This window comes from Nuphar pumila, chromosome 1 (assembly GCF_984573655.1).
Source record: "Nuphar pumila chromosome 1, dmNupPumi1.hap1.1, whole genome shotgun sequence".
NCBI classification, from domain to species: Eukaryota; Viridiplantae; Streptophyta; class Magnoliopsida; order Nymphaeales; family Nymphaeaceae; genus Nuphar; species Nuphar pumila.
In genome coordinates this window covers 20,206,280-20,225,103 of record NC_143249.1, presented here as the reverse complement: position 1 = coordinate 20,225,103, position 18,824 = coordinate 20,206,280, and the positions used below count along the sequence as shown (strand labels likewise).

The 18,824-nt window shown below is 35.1% G+C and overlaps 1 protein-coding gene across 1 annotated transcript in view; it reads right to left on the bottom strand.

The window, feature by feature from the left end:
- The window catches only part of RECQ4A (DNA helicase (RECQl4A)), an 86,156-nt gene extending 70,316 nt beyond the window's left edge, over positions 1-15,840 (bottom strand). The window contains exons 1-6 of the mRNA XM_090010888.1: positions 15,750-15,840; positions 15,456-15,598; positions 15,179-15,353; positions 1,698-1,790; positions 1,416-1,571; positions 18-75 (exon numbers count right to left, since the gene is read on the bottom strand). Of these exons, the coding sequence (XP_089867014.1) occupies positions 18-75; positions 1,416-1,571; positions 1,698-1,732 (249 nt within the window). The 5' untranslated portion in view covers positions 1,733-1,790; positions 15,179-15,353; positions 15,456-15,598; positions 15,750-15,840. The remainder of the gene's footprint in view (positions 1-17; positions 76-1,415; positions 1,572-1,697; positions 1,791-15,178; positions 15,354-15,455; positions 15,599-15,749) is intronic.
- Positions 15,841-18,824: the final 2,984 nt, after the last annotated feature.

Here is an 18,824-nt window from a genome sequence, read left to right as displayed (position 1 = left end):
AAGAAAATCAAGCATACCTTAGAAATTTGTAGGCTGCTTGGCCCTTCAACACTTTGGACCATACAAGCCATTGACCTGAGAAGCATACAAAACTAAACTAGTATGAAGAACAAAAACACATACAACAGAAGAGAAAAAATCAACTTCGCACATAAAGATGCAACAGAAATGCAAACTGTTTCCTATTGATTGCAACAAGAGAGGACTCGGTGCAGCTTATACAAATGAGGCATGCTAAAAGGAAGAGTCCTTCAGCACCAACCTCAATGACCACACCAAAACCAAAATGTCCTAGTACAGCAATGGGTTCATGCAGATGTCACAGTCAAATGCAGAATCATGGATGTTTTAGGTTTCATGAGTAGCAGATAACACAGCTGACCCTTAGTGGCCTTCTGCTAGAAAAGAATGACTGTCAAGAAGACTCGGTTCATGTTGAGTTTTCCAAATCAGCCTAAGCCATTCTACAGTATAAACCTGCATCTTATTTAGACTTCAATAAAGACACCTGTCCAGATACTAGGCAATTATATGTACCAAATTTTGTGAAAAGCTTCCCTTTATATTTTAAAATTTTTTATATTAATGGCAAAATCTTGCAATATTTTCAATTTTGGAAAGAAAAAAATGCTGACAAATATCTGAAAGTTAACAATACCAAGTAAAAAACATAGTCAAAAACTGCTTTGTGGATTTCCTATGATGGAAATTATGACAAACTTGAGATTTCATGGGCTTCCTTTAAATTTTAACTTTTTAGAAAAAAAATATAGGAGCCTCAAAAATTGAAAATGATACAAAAACATTCCACAAAATTGTCCGAAATAGTTGAAAGTCATGGAATATCAGGCTCCAAAAAAAAACTTACATAGTGCATCCTGCATTGTGTGAAGCAGCGGTGATGCTGTCATTTCTTAGATTACGTTTAAAAAAAATCAGCTGGTCTTGTAGCAGTCTTTTGGAAACACTAATAAATGTGAAAATTATGTGAAGAAAATCTCTAATCAGGACACCATGGGTATCGAGCCATTGGCTTCATCAGCAATAGAAAACCAAGAGAAGAGAAGAAAAATAGAAGGAAAATGAGAAAGATAAGGAAAAGAAGAAGAAATATTTGCTTCTCACAATGAAAAGTTTTTATTAAAAATAATCTATTATAAGTTTAATATACTTGACTCTGAAAACCAAAGAGTTTTTATCCTGATTTCCTCCCATTCCTTTATTCTTTTTAAACTTTCCTTGTCATAATTATTAACTAAGGCACTTCGGACTTTCTGACTATTAAACTTGAGTATATGCGGGAATTTAAGAAAAAAATTGAACATCAAACATCTAGCAAGTTCTTTGTTAGTAGATATATAACACAAATATATCAAAAAAATGGCATTTCCTAGTTCCTACAGTTCAGGTCATACCTTAAGCACTGCTGCCCTTTCATAAAAGGGTTTTGAGTTGGCAAAGAGTAAAGGAAGTTCGAGCTCAAAAAGTCATTTCGAACTGAGATGTTTTCAAGTGCATCACCATGATGCAACCAGTTGACTTTAGGAGCCTTCTCCTTAGGCGTAACACCACTGTTTGAAATATTTCCGCATATTGGACAAAACTAATTTAGATAATGAACAAAAAGACAGAAAAAAAGGCAGCAAAGCCAAACAAATTCAAACAATACACATGCTCAAACACAACCATATGCATACATTTTCCCCAGTTTCAAAAATTTTCCCTTAGTCATCAGTCACCATATTTGATATGCTTCCAACAAATCCACCTCCTTTAAAAAGGTTAGCTATCTGAACAAAACAAAGGAAGAGGAAGAGTAAGTTATTGGACAATATATAACCAATCATGAAGGCTACACCGACTTCCAAATGGTTGCAATAATTGAACAAAAAATCACAGTAAGGGTTCAAAGTGTCAGAAACCAAGCAATAACCACAGAAGAAAGACATCAGCTATATTTCCTAAAAGGTTACACATGTTCGGGATGTTTACCATATACCACTATCCAAAATATAGTATTTTTTCAGATAAAAAAACAGATTTTGAATTAAAGGAGAGGGTGTAATCCCCAAGAACATAAGCTTAAGGTAAGTTTGGTAGACACTAACGTTATAGCTATAAGGCCTGGTCTTGAAATTACCAAAAGGTCTAAAATTCAACAATTTCAAGCATAGTTGGCAAACCCGCCGAGTCCATTTGGAAATCACCCGAGTTGACCGGATCGGACCCTAACTGGGTCACCGATTCAAGACCACTAATCCACATGATTCTCATGCATTTTGTGGTTTTAATGTGTAATGTTCATAAAAGAATATTCGTAGTAAAGAATCATATGTTTTTAAATCATAAATATTTACAATTATGTATAATTGAATACTTATATAACTTAATCATTGATGTCATGTGCTAAATTTAATGATTATACAGTATGAATTTTGATTTTTTTCATATCTTAACACTAGAAAATGCATAGTCGTAACTCATCTGAATTACAGAGTTGACCAGCTGACTCGCAAGTCAAGTGATCTGAATCCGAGTAAGAAGTTTGAAAACTATGACTTCAAGAGGCTTTTGTTGTCCAAAACACAAATAGCTCTATTTTGAATCCCTATTAGTGGTACTGCCCACCAATCCATCAGTTCACCATGGTTCACAACATCAAGAGCCTTATCAAAAAACCATCCACTCAAATGCCAGCCAGAACTCAAAGGGACAACACGAAACACTAGCGAATAGCACTCAAGACAATGGAGATAAAATCTCCAGTCATTAATAGATGGAAAACAAATCAATAGAAAAACTCCAATATGGAAGAGATTATTGAATCTTCATGTCTCCAAGGTCTATGATTCTGCATATTTCAAGGAAGAATTGTGTATGGTATGCAACAAAAGTTCACCTTGAAATTTCTTGCATGACTGAACGATTAATCAGTTTTCAAATATATATGCTTATATTGGAAAATAACTTGATAGAATAAGGAATCCTAAGAAAGTTATTGCCTAAACCTGGGATGCTACATCACATAGACACAGACACAAGTGTGAAACGCGACATGATGCAATTGGTATGGCATGAATTTAGTAAAACTAGGAACAGGGGCATGACCTTACAACACACACACGCACAGTACATGTATGTGTGTATGATTATATGTCACACAGACATTTCACTTAGTATGCATATCCTATGCTGACATGACATGACACTCGAACACACCAAGACCTATGTCACATAGGTACCAGTGAGCACACAAGTACACAAGGGTATAAAGTATGACACGGCAATTTTTTAAATTATGAGAATGGAGGTACAGCTGCACATACATGCATACATATGTTTTGTTTGTTTGTTTTAAGAAAAATACAAATGTGTGTATCAAACACCATATAGGAATGGACCAAAACTCTTAAAATATGTATACATTCTATATATATAGACACACACACACACACATTCGTATATATATATAAGTATATATATATATACATATATCTTTTCTTCATTGTATATCCAAAAACCCAATGGGGGTATTATGGTCATTTCCATGTACCATTTTAGTTTTAGGTTTATTTCTTTTATTTCTTTTATTTCTTTTACTTCCTTTTTTCTTTTTATTTAATTATGTAATAGGACCACATGGGGCCCCAACGGTCATTAATGTGATTGTTGGGGCTCCTAACGACTAGAAGGGAGCCACATGCGGTCCCCTCTCTCACTTTCTTTTCCTCTATAAATTAGAGGGGTCACCCTCTTGTAAAGTAAGGCTTTTCAGCCCACTTAGTTTCTCTCCTCAATAATATTCTTTGCCTTTTAGGCACTTTACCCCTTAGTGGGTTATTTGTGCACTTTACGTGTTTGTGTTCTTGACTCTTTGCTTAACTCTTTTAAAGAGTTCTTTGAATTATTGGTGTTTCCGCTATTTTCATTACATAATATCGGAGCCATTGGATTTTCAATAATCTTGGAAGATCTTTAGAGCTATTTATATTCCTTATTTCTCTTCATCAATGGAGCATGAATCAAGAGTTGAGCTCTCCTTCAAACTCAATGGCGCAAACTACCTTATGTGGGCATCGGCTATGGAAAATCATCTAAGAGGTAAGAAATTATGGGGCTTTGCGATGGGAACCACTCTTGAACCCACTTTAAAACTCATGAAAATTGAAAGAAGAGTTGAGAAAGCTCTAGATGGAGACAACCGCATCAAAGCCATTGAAGAGCACCAATCCAAAGTAGAGGATTGGGAAAGTAACCATGCCAAAATTTTGGCATGGTTCATGAACAATGTTGATATTAAAAATTATGCCAACATTGCGAAATTTAGGAAAGCCAATGAAGCATGGTTCTTCCTCAAAGATATGTATACCCAAAAAGATCTAGCCAGACAATTTTTTTGTCAAAAAAAAAATTAGATCTACTAGACAAGCGGGCACGAGTGTCTTTGATTATTTTAGTACTTTAACCCCTCTTTGGGATGAGCTTGTTCTTCTTGAGCCCAAATGGGTGGCTCCGGAAGACATCGAATTAAGAAGAAAAAAATTTGAAAAAAAACATTTCTTTCAATTTTTACACGACCTTAGGCCAAAATTTGAACAAGTTCGGGCATCTCTTCTTCATAGAAGCAAAGCCCCACCTATTGAAGATGCTTTTGCCGAAGTATGTCAAGTGAAAACTCATCTTGGCATAAGTCTCAAGAATGATGAAATTTTTGTCGTCACTAGGCCGGAAACAAATGTAAAAGTATATAAACCTCCAAACTTTTCAAAAAATAATGGGTATAGAAAGGGTGTTATTTGTCACTATTGTAATGAATTGGGGCATCTTAAACTGGTTTGTCCAACGCTTAAAGGAAAGGTAGTCGCGGTTGGAGAAAGTTCTCCAAAGAAAAAAAAGATGTTAATGAAAGAGATATTAAAGAGACTCTTAGCTATATTTCAGAAGTCCTCCCACATCTTCTCAAAACATCTTCAACATCAACTTCAGGAGCCATCATAGACTATTCATCATCACCTCCAGGTAGATGGATACTAGACACTGGTGCTTCTTTTCACATGACAACTCATAAAAACTCTCTTTCTAATGTTTTTTCTAACCCAATATCTTCTTATGTTTCAACAGCCGATGGGACATCTTTAAAAATCGAGAGTATTGGAACACTTGATTTAAAATCCTCTCAATTTTTTTTGTTCCTAAAGTAAGAGTTATTCCAAAAGTTAAGTTAAATCTTTTATCGGTTTCTCAAATCAACGATCATGGTTGTCAAGTCTATTTCTCACCCAAAAATTGCACCGTGCAGGATCTCCAGTCAGGAAAGCTGATTGGGCAAGGCCATAGGAGGGGCGATCTTTATTTTATGGATTTCTTTAATCTTCCATCCAAGTCATTTTGCAATTTTGTAAATGTCAAAAGTATTGAAATTTGGCATAAGAGACTTGGTCATCCGAATTTTTTAAAGATGTCACTTTTTTCTTTTTTAGACAATACTTGTAAAGACAAACACATGACTTGTAAAGATTGCATATTTGGAAAATCTAAAGCTATTCCATTTCTTCAAAAGAATTATGTTCTCACACGTGTCATTTGAACTTGTTCATTCCGATGTATGGGGTCCCTCTCATGTTGTATCTAAACGAGGTTTTTCATATTACGTAGTCATTGTTGACAATTTTACTAGATTTACATGGATTTTCTTCCTAAACCGCAAATCTGAGGTTTTCTCATTTTTTAAAGAATTTTATGCAATGGTTAAAAATCAATTTTTAGGAAACCTATCCAATCTTAGATCTGATTCGGGAGGAGAATATATTGTAATGAAGTGCCGAATGAGGTCTCCAAGAGCAAAACAAGAGAGCACACACATATACAAATAGCCACTAATGGGCAAAAGAACAACACAACCACTTAAAGTGGTAAGGCACCCAAAAGAAGAGGAAAAATATATATTCCACTCAAAAGGCTTCAAAGAAGCATGCTTTACAATGGGGAGAAACCCCTTTATTTATAGACAAAAGAGGAGGCCTTGGAAGGGCTCCTAGAGGGACGTTGGAGCCCTTCCAACGGTCATAAATATGACCGTTGGATGCTCCAACGTCCTCCTAGGTGGGGCCCATTCCAAGGTGAAAAAGAAAAGAATAAAGAAAATAAAAAAGAAAGAAAAAAAAGGAAATAAAAGAAAAGAAGAAAAGTTACAATATGCGATAAGTAAAAAGACTGTTTTACCCCTATGGGTTTATTTACAAAAGATATAAATATATATATATATATTTATATATGTAGATAGACACATAGACATATATATAATTAATATATATGTGTATGTGTCGTGATCTATATATATAAATATATATATGTACAACATATTTTAACACCCCCCCTCAAACACAGGGTGAGATCACCGAGAGTTTGCTAAGGAGAAAGAAGAAACGAGGCGATGGCAAAGCTTTGGTGAAGAAGTCCGCCAACTGGTACTCGGTTGGAACATAAGGCAATTGAATGGTGCCTCGTAGGAACTCATCACGAACATAATGGCAATCCATCTCAATGTGCTTTGTTCTTTCATGAAAGGTGTGATTGCTGGCAATGTAGATAGAGCTCTTGTTGTCGCAGCACAGCTTTGAGGGAGTTGAGAATGAGACTCCCATATCTTTAAGCAAACTTCTTAACCATACGATCTCCGTGGTGGTAGTGGCCATCGCACGATACTCTGCTTCAGTAGAAGAGAGTGAAACTTTCTGTTGCTTCTTACACCTCCAAGAGATAAGTGACTCTCCAAGAAACACACAAAACCCTGTGGTAGAAATACGATCATCGGGGTTACCACCCCAATCAGAGTCAGTATAAGCAAGTAAAGTAAGAGGTGAAGAAGAGGGTAAGAATAATCCTTTTGTTATGGTGTCTTTCAAATATCTGATAATTCTCATGACAGCAGCCATGTGAATGGTGGAGGGAGCAGTCTGAAATTGACTTGCACTATGAACTGCATGAGAAATATCGGGCCTAGTGATGGATAAGTATGTGAGCGACCCAATCAATTGACGATAAGGTGTGGGATCAGCTAAAGGAGTGCCATCACTGGCTCTCATCTTGGCATTGATTATTTATGGCGTCTCCACCTTCTTGTCATCAGTCAGTCCAGACCTATCAATAATGTCGGAGGCAAGCTTCATCAGAGAGAGGACATACCCTTTGGGAGAGTATGCAACTTCAATACCTAAAAAATATCTTAGATAACCAAGATCAGACATATCAAAATTTTCTTTGAGAATATTCTTAATAAGGTTAATACCTCTCTTATCATTACCTGTGATAATCATGTCATCAACATATAATAACATAATTGTAATGTGATCATTAGAATTTTTAACAAACAAAGCAGTATCAGTATAACATGAGGAGAAACCATTATCAAGAACTACTTTGCTAAAAAGATCATACCAAGCTTTAGGTGCTTGTTTAAGACCATAGAGAGCTTTATTTAACTTTAGAATATTTCCTTTACCAATTTCAAGACCTAGCGGAGGATCCATAAGCACTTCTTTATATAAATTTCCATTTAAAAAAGCGTTTTTAACGTCAAGTTGATATATAGGCCATTGTTTAATGGAGGCTAAGGCAATTAAAGTTTGCACACTAGTCATCCTAGCTACGGGAGCAAAGGTTTCCTCATAATCAATTCCATATTCTTGGGCATAGCCTTTTGCAACCAAACGAGCTTTGTATCTCTCAAGAGATCCATCACACTTGGTTTTAACTTTATATACCCATCTACACCCAATTGCCTTTTTTCCTAATGGTTGGGGAATAATACTTCAAGTTTGAGCTTTGTTAAGAGTCTCTAATTCAACTTTCATTGCTTCAATCCAATGTGGATGATCTTTAGCTTCTTTAAAGGAAGTAGGCTCATGATATGAATGAATTAACATGAGACAAACCCTATAATTAGGTGAGAAAGATTCATAAGATACAAATTTTTGTAGAGGTCTACTATTACGAGAAGATCTCCTAGGTGCATTAATAGGTTCTTCTAATGAGAGATCTTGAGAATATCTTTCAAGAGCAGGTTGATGTTCATTTCCTGACCGCCGGGTATATACATTTATTTCATTAAGATTCTCAATTTGAGAATCATTACCATGTTGGAGTATATCATTATGATGGGAGATGCCATCACAAGTATTATCGCAAGTAATTGCATCTGGTGTTTCAATTCTAGGAGCAAGATCAAATAGGAAGGAATAGTCAAAGTTTTCTCTAGATGTGTGAACATCAAATCCATTTTGTTCTTCAAGAAAGTTTACATTTCTTGATATATAGAGTTTATTATTTCGAGTATCATAGCATCTATAACCTTTTTTATTTTCACCATATCCAATGAATGCACATTCAATAGCTTTAGGTGATAGTTTATCTTGTCCTTGAACAAGCACAAAACATTTACATCCGAATATCCTTAATCTATTAAAATCTGGAGTAATTTTGAATAATTTTTCAAAAGGTGATACATTTTTTAAAGAAGCAGAGGGCATACGATAGATTAAATATGTTGCGGTAAGAAGAGCTTCGGCCCAAAAGTTTTTAGGAACATTTTTAGAAACAAGAAGTGTTCTTGTAGTTTCAATTAAATGTCTATGTTTTCTTTCCGCAAGACCATTTTGTTGCGGGGTTTTAGGACAAGATCGTTGATGTAAAATTCCATTTGTTTTGAAATAATTTTGAAAATCTTTAGACATGTATTCTCCTCCAGAGTCGGATCTAAATATAGCTATATTGTTTTGAAATTGGTTTTGAATAAGAATATAAAATTCTTTAAAATTATTAAAGACATCGGATTTGTTTTTAATAATGTATACCCATGTATATCTAGTAAAGTCATCGACAAAACTAACATAGTAGGAGTAGCCTCCCTTGGACAGAACGGGTGCCGGTCCCCATACATCGGAATGCACAAGTTCAAAAGGTCTTTTTGACACAAAATTACTATGAGAATACGGAAGCGAATGAATTTTTCCAAGTATACAATCATTGCATGTGAATGTATTTGTATTACAAAATTTTTCCAAAAAAGGAAAGAGATACAATTTAGAAACGCTAGGATGTCCAAGTCTTTTATGCCAAGTCTCAATATCTTTGGATTGAACATGATTACAAAATGATTTGGTTGGCAATGACAAAAAATCCATATAATAAAGATCCCCTCTTCTATGGCCTTGCCCAATCCATATAATAAAGATCCTGCACATAGCAATGGGTAGGTGAAAAAGTGACATTACATTCAAAATCGGTAATTTGGGAAACGGAAAATAGATTTAAATTAAGTTTTGGAATAATTCGAATTTGGGGAACAAAAAATTCTTTGTTTTCATTATAAGTTTTCTTAAGATTCCCAATGCCTTCAACATCCAAGGATGTTCCATCGGCAGTGGAGACAAAAGATTTAAATTTGTTGAGACTTGTTTTTGATAAGAGTGATGCATTCGGAGTCATATGAAAGGAGGCACCCGAATCAAGAATCCAAGAGGTCATACTTGGGAAGGAGGAGATAGCGGCGCCGGAAGTGGATGGTGTAGAGGAAAACTGAGAGGAGCTCATCTTCATGAATTGTTGAAGAGTTTCGGTAAGATGAGCAAGAGACTCTTTTATGTCACCATCTTTCTTTGAGTCTTCATTTGGAGGAGCTTCACCAACGGAGGCCACCTTCTTTTTAAATCTTGGACAATCCGGACGAATATGGCCCGGTTCATTACAATTATGGCAAATGATTTTCCTTCCTCCACCACCATTATTTTTGAAAAAATGAGGTGGTTTGTATGGCCTTACATTGTTGTCGGGTCTAGATACGGCATGAACTTCATCAACATCTCGTTTTAATGCCAAACGAGTCTCTTCTTGACATAAGTCGGCCAAAATATCACTTAGAGGAGTAGAGGCCCTATGGAGAAGGGATCCTCTAAGTTGCTCAAATTCGGGGCGAAGCCCATGAATAAATTGGAAAAATCTTTCTTTTTCCATTTGCTCTTGCCTTATAGCAATAGCACTACTTTCCCATTGGGGTTCGAGAAGGACAAGTTCATCCCATAAAGAAGATAGGGCACTATAGTAGTCCCTAATACTCATATCACCTTGTTTGGTAGCTCTTACCTTTTCTTGTAGAAAGAAATGCCTAGCAAGGTCTCTTTGAGTGTACATGCCTTTCATAAAGAACCAAGCTTCATTAGCCTTCTTGAATTTGGCGAGATTTGTACAAATCTTTAATTCAACATTGTTCATGAACCATGCTAAAATTTTAGCATGCTCACTTTCCCAATCTTCTAATTTAGAAGAGTAATCAAGAATAGCCGTCTCTTTTTCCTCTTCGTTCAAAGCTTTTTCCTCATTTCCTTCAAACTTAGTCAACTTCAATTGTGGTTCCGGAATGGTTCCACATACATAACCCCAAAGTTTTTTAACTTTGAGATTGTTTTCCATAACGGCCGCCCACATGCGATAATTGGTTCCATCCAATTTGAATGAGAGGTCGATTTTTGCATCCTTGTTGGCCATTTGTAGAAGAGGAATATAAATGCACGAAAGAGAAGGATATTACTTGTCAAAAGAAGATCCGATGAAGCTTTATCAACCAAGGCTCTGATACCATGTAATGAAGTGCCGGATGAGGTCTCCAAGAGCAAAACAAGAGAGCACGCACATATACAAATAGCCACTAATGGGCAAAAGAACAACACAACCACTTAAAGTGGTAAGGCACCCAAAAGAAGAGGAAAAATATATATTCCACTCAAAAGTCTTCAAAGAAGCATGCTTTACAATGGGGAGAAACCCCTTTATTTATAGACAAAAGAGGAGGCCTTGGAAGGGCTCCTAGAGGGACGTTGGAGCCCTTCCAAAGGTCATAAATATGACCGTTGGATGCTCCAACGTCCTCCTAGGTGGGGCCCATTCCAAGGTGGAAAAGAAAAGAATAAAGAAAATAAAAAAGAAAGAAAAAAAAGGAAATAAAAGAAAAGAAGAAAAGTTACAATATGCGATAAGAAGTAAAAAGACTGTTTTACCCCTATGGTTTATTTACAAAAGATATAAATATATATATTTATATATGTAGATAGACACATAGACATATATATAATTAATATATATATGTGTATGTGTCGTGATCTATATATATAAATATATATATGTACAACATATTTTAACATATATGTCCAATGAATTTCAAAACTATTTAAAATAAAACAAAATGTGTCACAAACGTTCTTATCCAAACACTCCGCAACAAAATGGTCTTGTGAAAAGAAAGCATAGACACATATTAGAAACAACAAGAACTCTATTAATTTTAAAAAATATTCCAAAATCTTTTTGGGACGAAGTTGTTCTAACTTCGACATATCTAATTAATAGAACACCCTCATCCTCGTTGAAAAATCTTTCTCCATTTGAAAAACTTTACAATATGTCTTCCGACTATAAAAGACTAAGAATTTTTTGATGTAAGTGTTTTGTTCTAACTCACAAGAACGATAAACTTTCTTCCAGGGCAATTGAATGCATTTTCTTAGGATATGGCTAAAAACAAAAACGTTACCGATGTTTTGACCTAGTAAATAACAAACTTTATATTTCAAAATATGTCACTTTTCTAGAAAAAAATGGTTTTTCGCATAACCAAAATGAAAATGTTGATTATTTCTTTCTATTTGACTTGTTACCTCAAGAAAAAGCATAGATAATCATGTTGAAACTATTGAACCCTTTGAAGCTCTCATTGAGGATCATGTTGATTCTCCAAACAATGAACAACATGAAAACATAAATGAAAATATATCAAGTCATACTCAAGTTTATACTAGAATAAATAAAAATAATCATCCTAGTGCCCTTGAGAAATTCTCTCAAAATAAATCATTAGAAGAATCCTCTCAAAGAAGATCAAATTGTATTTATAAAATACCAAATAGATTTGTATCTTATGATTTTTTTTCTTTAAATTTTCGAGCTTGCTTATTAGTTATTCACTCTTTCCATGAATCATTTCATTATAATGATGCCAAACAATATGCTCATTAGAATGAAGCAATGGAACTTGAACTTAATGCACTTAAAAAAACACAAACTTGGAAAATTATTGATCCCCCTAATGACAAGAAACCCACTGGATGTAGATGGGTCTTTAAAGTAAAAACTAAAAGTGATGGTTCTTTACAAAGATTTAAGACTCGATTAGTAGCCAAAGGATATGACCAAGAGTATGGAGTGGATTATGATGAGACTTTTGCCCATGTTACTCGAATGACTAGTATTTGAGCCCTTATTGCAATAACTTCTATTAAAAAATAGGTCATTTTTCAACTTAATGTTAATAATGCATTTTTAAATGGAGACCTTGGTGAAGAAGTTTATATGGAACCACCTCCTGGCATGAATTTGAATGGTAAATTTTTAAAATTAAAAAAGTCATTATATGGCTTTAAGCAACAAATTTAGTAATGTACTAATCAATTTGAGTTTTATTTCTTGTTATATTGACATTGCTCTCTTTATTAAGAAAACAGGTGATTCCATTGTTATCCTACTTATGTATTTTGATGATATGATCATCACTGGAAGTGACAAAAAGGGAGTAAATGATGTTAAATATATGTTAAAGAAAACTTTTGATATGTTTGACTTGAGTTTTTCGAGATATTTTTTAAGTATTAAAATGGCATATTCTCCTCGAGGATACATATTATCTCAAATGAAACTAGCAGCAGACATTTGTACCAAGTCAAGAGTTTCAGATGAAAAGAAAGTTGAAACTCCTGAACTAATGCAAAGTTGAGACTTGAGGATGGTGTTCTACTTAAGGATCCTACCCCCTATCGATAATTGATTGGATCTCTTTCTTTCATCACCCGTACGGATATAGCTCATGCAGTTCATGCTGCAAGCCAATTTTAGCACACTCCTACTACAGTTCATATGGTGGTAGTGATGTGAATTGTTCGATACATCAAGAACATCATTTCCAAAGGGTTTTTCTTATCCTCTTATTAATCTCTTGAATTAACTGTTTTTACTGATGCAGACTGGGGAGGAAATCCCAATGATCGAATCTCAACCACTGGTTTTTGCATTTTTTTAGGTGAATCTCATATCTCATGGAGATATAAGAAGCAGCAAAAAGTTTCACTATCATCTACTGAAGTTGAATATCGAGTCATTGCGATGACAACTACAGAAATTGTATGGCTTAGAAGTCTCCTATGTGATATGAGTGTTCTCATTTCATCTTCCACCAAGATGTGTTATGATAATAAAAGTGTGATTTACATCGCAAGCAAACACATCTTCCACGAGCGTACCAAGCATATTGAAATGGACTGCCACTGCGTGCGAGATGAATTTCTCAGAGAAACCATCACTTTACCATATGTTACTTCAAAATATCAACAGGTTGACTTCTTCACCAAAGCGCTTCCAACTCCGTGATTTATATTTCTTCTTGGCAAACTTTCGGTCTTCTCCTCGTAAAGTTTGAGGAGGCATGTTAAAATATGTATGTATGTATATATATATATATATATTCTTTATTATATATCCAAAAACCCAATAGGAGTATTTTGGTCATTTTCATGTACCATTTTATTTTTACGTTTTTTTCTTTTTTTTCTTTTACTTCCTTTTTTCTTTTCTTTTTTTCTTTTTATTTAATTATATAATAGGACCACATGGAGCCCCAACGGTCATTAATGTGATTGTTGGGGCTCCTAACGACTAGAAGGGAGACCCATGTGGTCCCCTCTCTCACTTTCTTTTCCTCTATAAATTAGAGGGGTCACCCTCTTGTAAAGTATGGCTTTTCAGCCCACTTAGTTCCTCTCTTCAATAATATTCTTTGCCTTTTAGGCACTTTACCGCTTAGTGGGTTATTTGTGCACTTTACATGCTTGTGTTCTTGGCTCTTTGCTTAACTCTTTTAAAGAGTTCTTTGGATTATTGGTGCTTTCGCTATTTTCATTACACAAAACAGTCATTTAAGCACATTAAAAATGGAAGCAAATGTATCCACGTAACAGGTAATGAGTTGGGTTTGATCTTTCATATCTGACCCATACCCATCAAGTACCATTCCTGAACCCATGTTGACATGGGTATTGCAACCTTCCTACTTGAGAATATTCAACAAGCAGGCAACAACCTGACAACAAACATTCTCACTTAACTTTTAGTGCAAATCAACATCTAAGGTTAAAATTCCTTTGAACAAACTGCTTTCTTATATTTTGGCCTGGCAGGTCGATTTTTACATTTCCACAAGACATATAGCATTCAACTTTTTTACATCCTATAACCAGAAAGTTATTGTGTGAAAATAGAACAGGGCAAAACATATTGAAAAGTTTGCATTGTCAAAACAACCTAAGTGTATTGACAATGAACTCCAAAGTGAAACTCTAAATCATCATTCCATGTCATGTAGGCATTAATTGCTAAATGTGTCCACTGTTGTGTAGGAAAAAAGCTTTCTGGTACAAACATTTCTCAAATCATGCTGCTACCAAATGGGTTAATGAATTAAGCTGACAGGCAACAGATTTAATAGATAGCATAGGTTTCTCGGATGCTAGTTTAAGAGAAAATGCAGAGAATGTGATATATTCAACCCCAAGAAAGAATGGAGTTTGCCACCTGCATTGATGTTTCACCACCATACAGTCCAAACTGAGCCAACCGTGTGTCTTTGTTTTGATTAAGTGCATGATTCTTTGCATGCACTACGCAAAAACAGTGGTATCTTGTGAGCTAAAACCGATAAAGCAATGGAACTTCGAAGAATCAAAGTTGGCATTAGGTGAACCAGAATAATACATGGACAAAACAAATGGTAAGAGACCTATAGGACAAGATTGAGAAATTTTGGATAGAAACAAGGGTTCAAATATGATCCTCTTCACAATTCTTGCAAGAATGTTCTGCACAAAATAAAAAATGCTCACTGCCAAGACTCCATGAGTTGGGTGAACCACATAAAGCACAAATATTTTCATTTCAAACAGCATTCTATGTGATGGCGATAGTTTGTTATATCTCAACATACGATCTTGGTGCCTTCTGCATTTGGCTAACAAGCAGAACTATCATCGTTCATTAGACCCACAACAAAAATACACAATATGTTTCATTATGGTCCTCTCACCAAAGGGTACACACATCACCGCAAGAAGCACCATTTGCAAGGCAAAAAGGCACTCTGTCAACCCGCTTCCTAGCACCCTAACTATAAGTGACCGCATCAAATTCTATATAAATCTCACCAGACGTGCTTCCATCAACAAACAGATAATTACGGTTCAACAATCCCGACCTAAAACCTAGAAAAAAACATGTGTGCAAAGCAATCAGATCGAATCGAACAAGATCAGAAACCCACATCTTTAAATCAAGCAAAAACAAATAAAGTACTAACATCTTACCAAATTTCATAACTAGACCGCGATCCTACGAACTTTTGCTTGGTTAATGGAAAACTGCAAAAAAAAAAAAAACTAGAAACCAGAACGCCAGCCGTTCGTAAAACAGAATACGCCCAAATAAACCGCGAAATTGGAAGAATGATCTGCAGAAGGAAATCGCGCCGTGCATTAATCAACACCATTAATCATGCGCGGAGGAAAAAGCAAAATCTCAAGAATAATTCACGACGAGATTCATTAAAAAGGAAGAAAAATAGATCAATAGAGTCAATAAATTGGATGAGAAGGACCGACCATGAGCCAGGAAGAGCAGAGAGAGAGTAACGATTCTTCTGACCGACACTGCGTCCTTCTTCATCTTCTTCTTTGATTTTAGGGAAGGGATGGAGGCGGGATTTTTTCGTTTTTATCGGCATATTTAAAGGGAGGGAGAGGACAAGGGCGTCAAATTTTTGTAGAGCCCACCGCCCGAGGCGGGAAAAGCTCTTCCGGACTACACCAATTTTGTGGGACCGTCAATGGGTCGGGTCACACGAGATGGACCTGGATCTCTTCTGTCCAATTTGGGCTGCCGTTCGTTTTAGTCACTAGGGATGTCAATGGATGGGATTCTATCCGATATCCGACAGAATTCGACTTCGTTCAGTCAGATTTGGTAAGCTGGAACTATATCTGATTATAGCTGGATACAGGTATGGTTTTGGTTTTTCGCTACCGAATCAGAAGGATAGGCAGATTTGATGAATATCTGAAGCCGATTACATGTAAAAATGCGGATTTGGTATGAGACTTTGACCATCCAAGCTCGAATCGGTTGGTATTGGCGATATCTGATCCGAATCTGAACCATTTACATCCCCACTTTTGACCCGCTTTGGCAAGCTTGATCCATAAATTCGTGTCTGGTTTAAAAGAATGTGTCGCGTATGGGTTCCTAAATATTGTCGGTTCCTGGGTTTCAGCCTGCTAGGATGTCAATGATTTCAATTTGGGCCAGACATTCAGTTGAATCCAAGTCCATTTAGTGGGATTTGGAAATTTTGAACATGGTTGTATTGGTACTCGATGGACCCTAGTATTTATGAGTAGATTGTTATACTAAGTTTTGATCCTATGTCTCCATAAGTGAATTGAGATTCAATTTTCTTGTTAGGAGTGTATGGTTAGACAAAAGAATGCGTGCACAATGATGTCCAAACCAAGTTTCTATCAATGCCAAGAAATCAAATATCCAATGCTATATTTTTCAATCGGTAAAATAATAATAATAATAATAACTGTTGATTCAGGCAAGGGGTAGATCCAAGAATACATGAATGCAAATAACCACAAAGGTACTGAATAAAGTAGAAAAAAAATACATGAATGCAAATAACCACCATTGATGTGTTAATTTTAATTTTCATGTATCATTATAGAGAAAGATCAATTAATGAATCTGTTTCTATAATCTCCTAAAAATATTTTAAACAAGATAAAATTGAAAACAAAAAAAAAAAACATTAACCGTCCTCAATCAGCCAATCTGGGGGGTGATCATTCTATGATTTAACTATCCCCAATCTAGACAGATTTGCAATATAGTTTGCTAAAATAATGGAGTGGCATTTGGCCAAAAGCTGTACACTAACTCAGTTAACTACAACACTAAACAAGTACGATCTTCAACCCCTCTATAGACCAACACAAACTCGTATTCCTCTACCAGCTGTTAAGTATAATATTTCCCCATCATACTCCACTGTATTTTCAAAGAACAGTTTGCTATACGGATTTGTGTGTTCAGAACCCAGGGCAAATGTATGTCGATCGCAAACAGGGGGCTTAGCATAAATCCACATCGACTCATCCTTAGGGCACGTTTGGAAGTGAGAAAGAAGCAGGAAAAGTGATGCAAAATGCAAAAACTGTATGGATTTTCTGACCCTTCCAAACAAGCCACTTTTTCACTGAGAGTTTTTCTAAACAGTACGCTTTTTTTATAGTAAATATTCTGAGGGGTGGAGCCTGGAGGAATGTTGTCTTCCAAGAGAATTTTTATTTGTACACTCTCCATGACCCATCTCACCATCACCCTCGTTTTTTCACATTTTCCCACTATGTTTTTCTCATGCTAAACAAACAAGCAAAAATCTTTCTTTTGGAAAACTTCACATGTAAAAAGCTGTCACAGGCAAAACTTCATTTTCCTATGAAAGTTTTCTCTCTCTTCCGGGCAGGTTTAGAAGTAAGAAAATGATAGAAAAAATGCAAGTAGCTAAGAAAACATGACAACTTTTTCAACCATTCCAGATGAAAGAAAAAAATTATAAAAAAGGTGCAATTTTTTATAGGTAAAAATAGTCCACATGTCAAAAATTCTTTTTGACCAAGTCAACCATTCACTCACGACACATCTTGTCTCGTGAACTTCCACAATAACAGTTTTCTTAGTTTTCATCTTTCTCCCACCCAACCACCATTTTTAGTTATATCTCTCTCTCCCACTCCCTCTCTCCCTCATTCTCCTAGAGAGCAACCCCCCTCTCTCATTCTTCTCACAATTCCCAATTTATTTTTCTCATGCTACACAAACAAGTAATCATTTTTTTATATATATTTAATGTCAAAACTTGTCATATGGAAAACCTTCTTAAAAAAATCACCATATTGTACGGCAAATACGACACATTTTCTCGAATGCCCTAAAATTTTTGAAAACCGCTCGCTACCCAAAACTGCTAATAGAAAACATTTTTTGATATTTTTACCCTTTGCACAATATATCATTCCGCCTGTCGGCTGAGGCAAAACCTCACTTAAATTTCATATTTGCACATATTGTTTTGTGATCCATATATACGCACAAAATATTTTATTTATTTATGTGCTTTTCTTTGTTAATTATAAAATCATAAATACTATAATAATTTTGCATATTTTATATCAAAGTTGCAAAAAAATGTGTGAACTTTTCTTAGCATTTCTTTAATAGTCACTTAAATGTATGCTCACAACTTTCTTTATCTTCATGAATCGTGAAAAACAAATCTTGTGAAACTCTTTATGATCGTAACTTCATAAATATTTTAGTAAAATCATATATTTATAACAAAGTTGTTAGACACCATGCGAACCTCTTTTATATAACCTTCACTTAAATATATATTCACACCTTATTTTTTGCAGTCCTTGTGATTAACCTCTTTTTATTGTAACTTCGCAAATAACAGTAAAAATTACAAAATTCATAAAAAGATAACATATATAATTGCACAAATAGACGCAAACATGTTACTAACTACATAATAAACACACATACTTTATAAGAAATCACATATTTTCTTATCGTTTATTGTAAATCTCTAAAAAAATAAACTCTTGGTGATT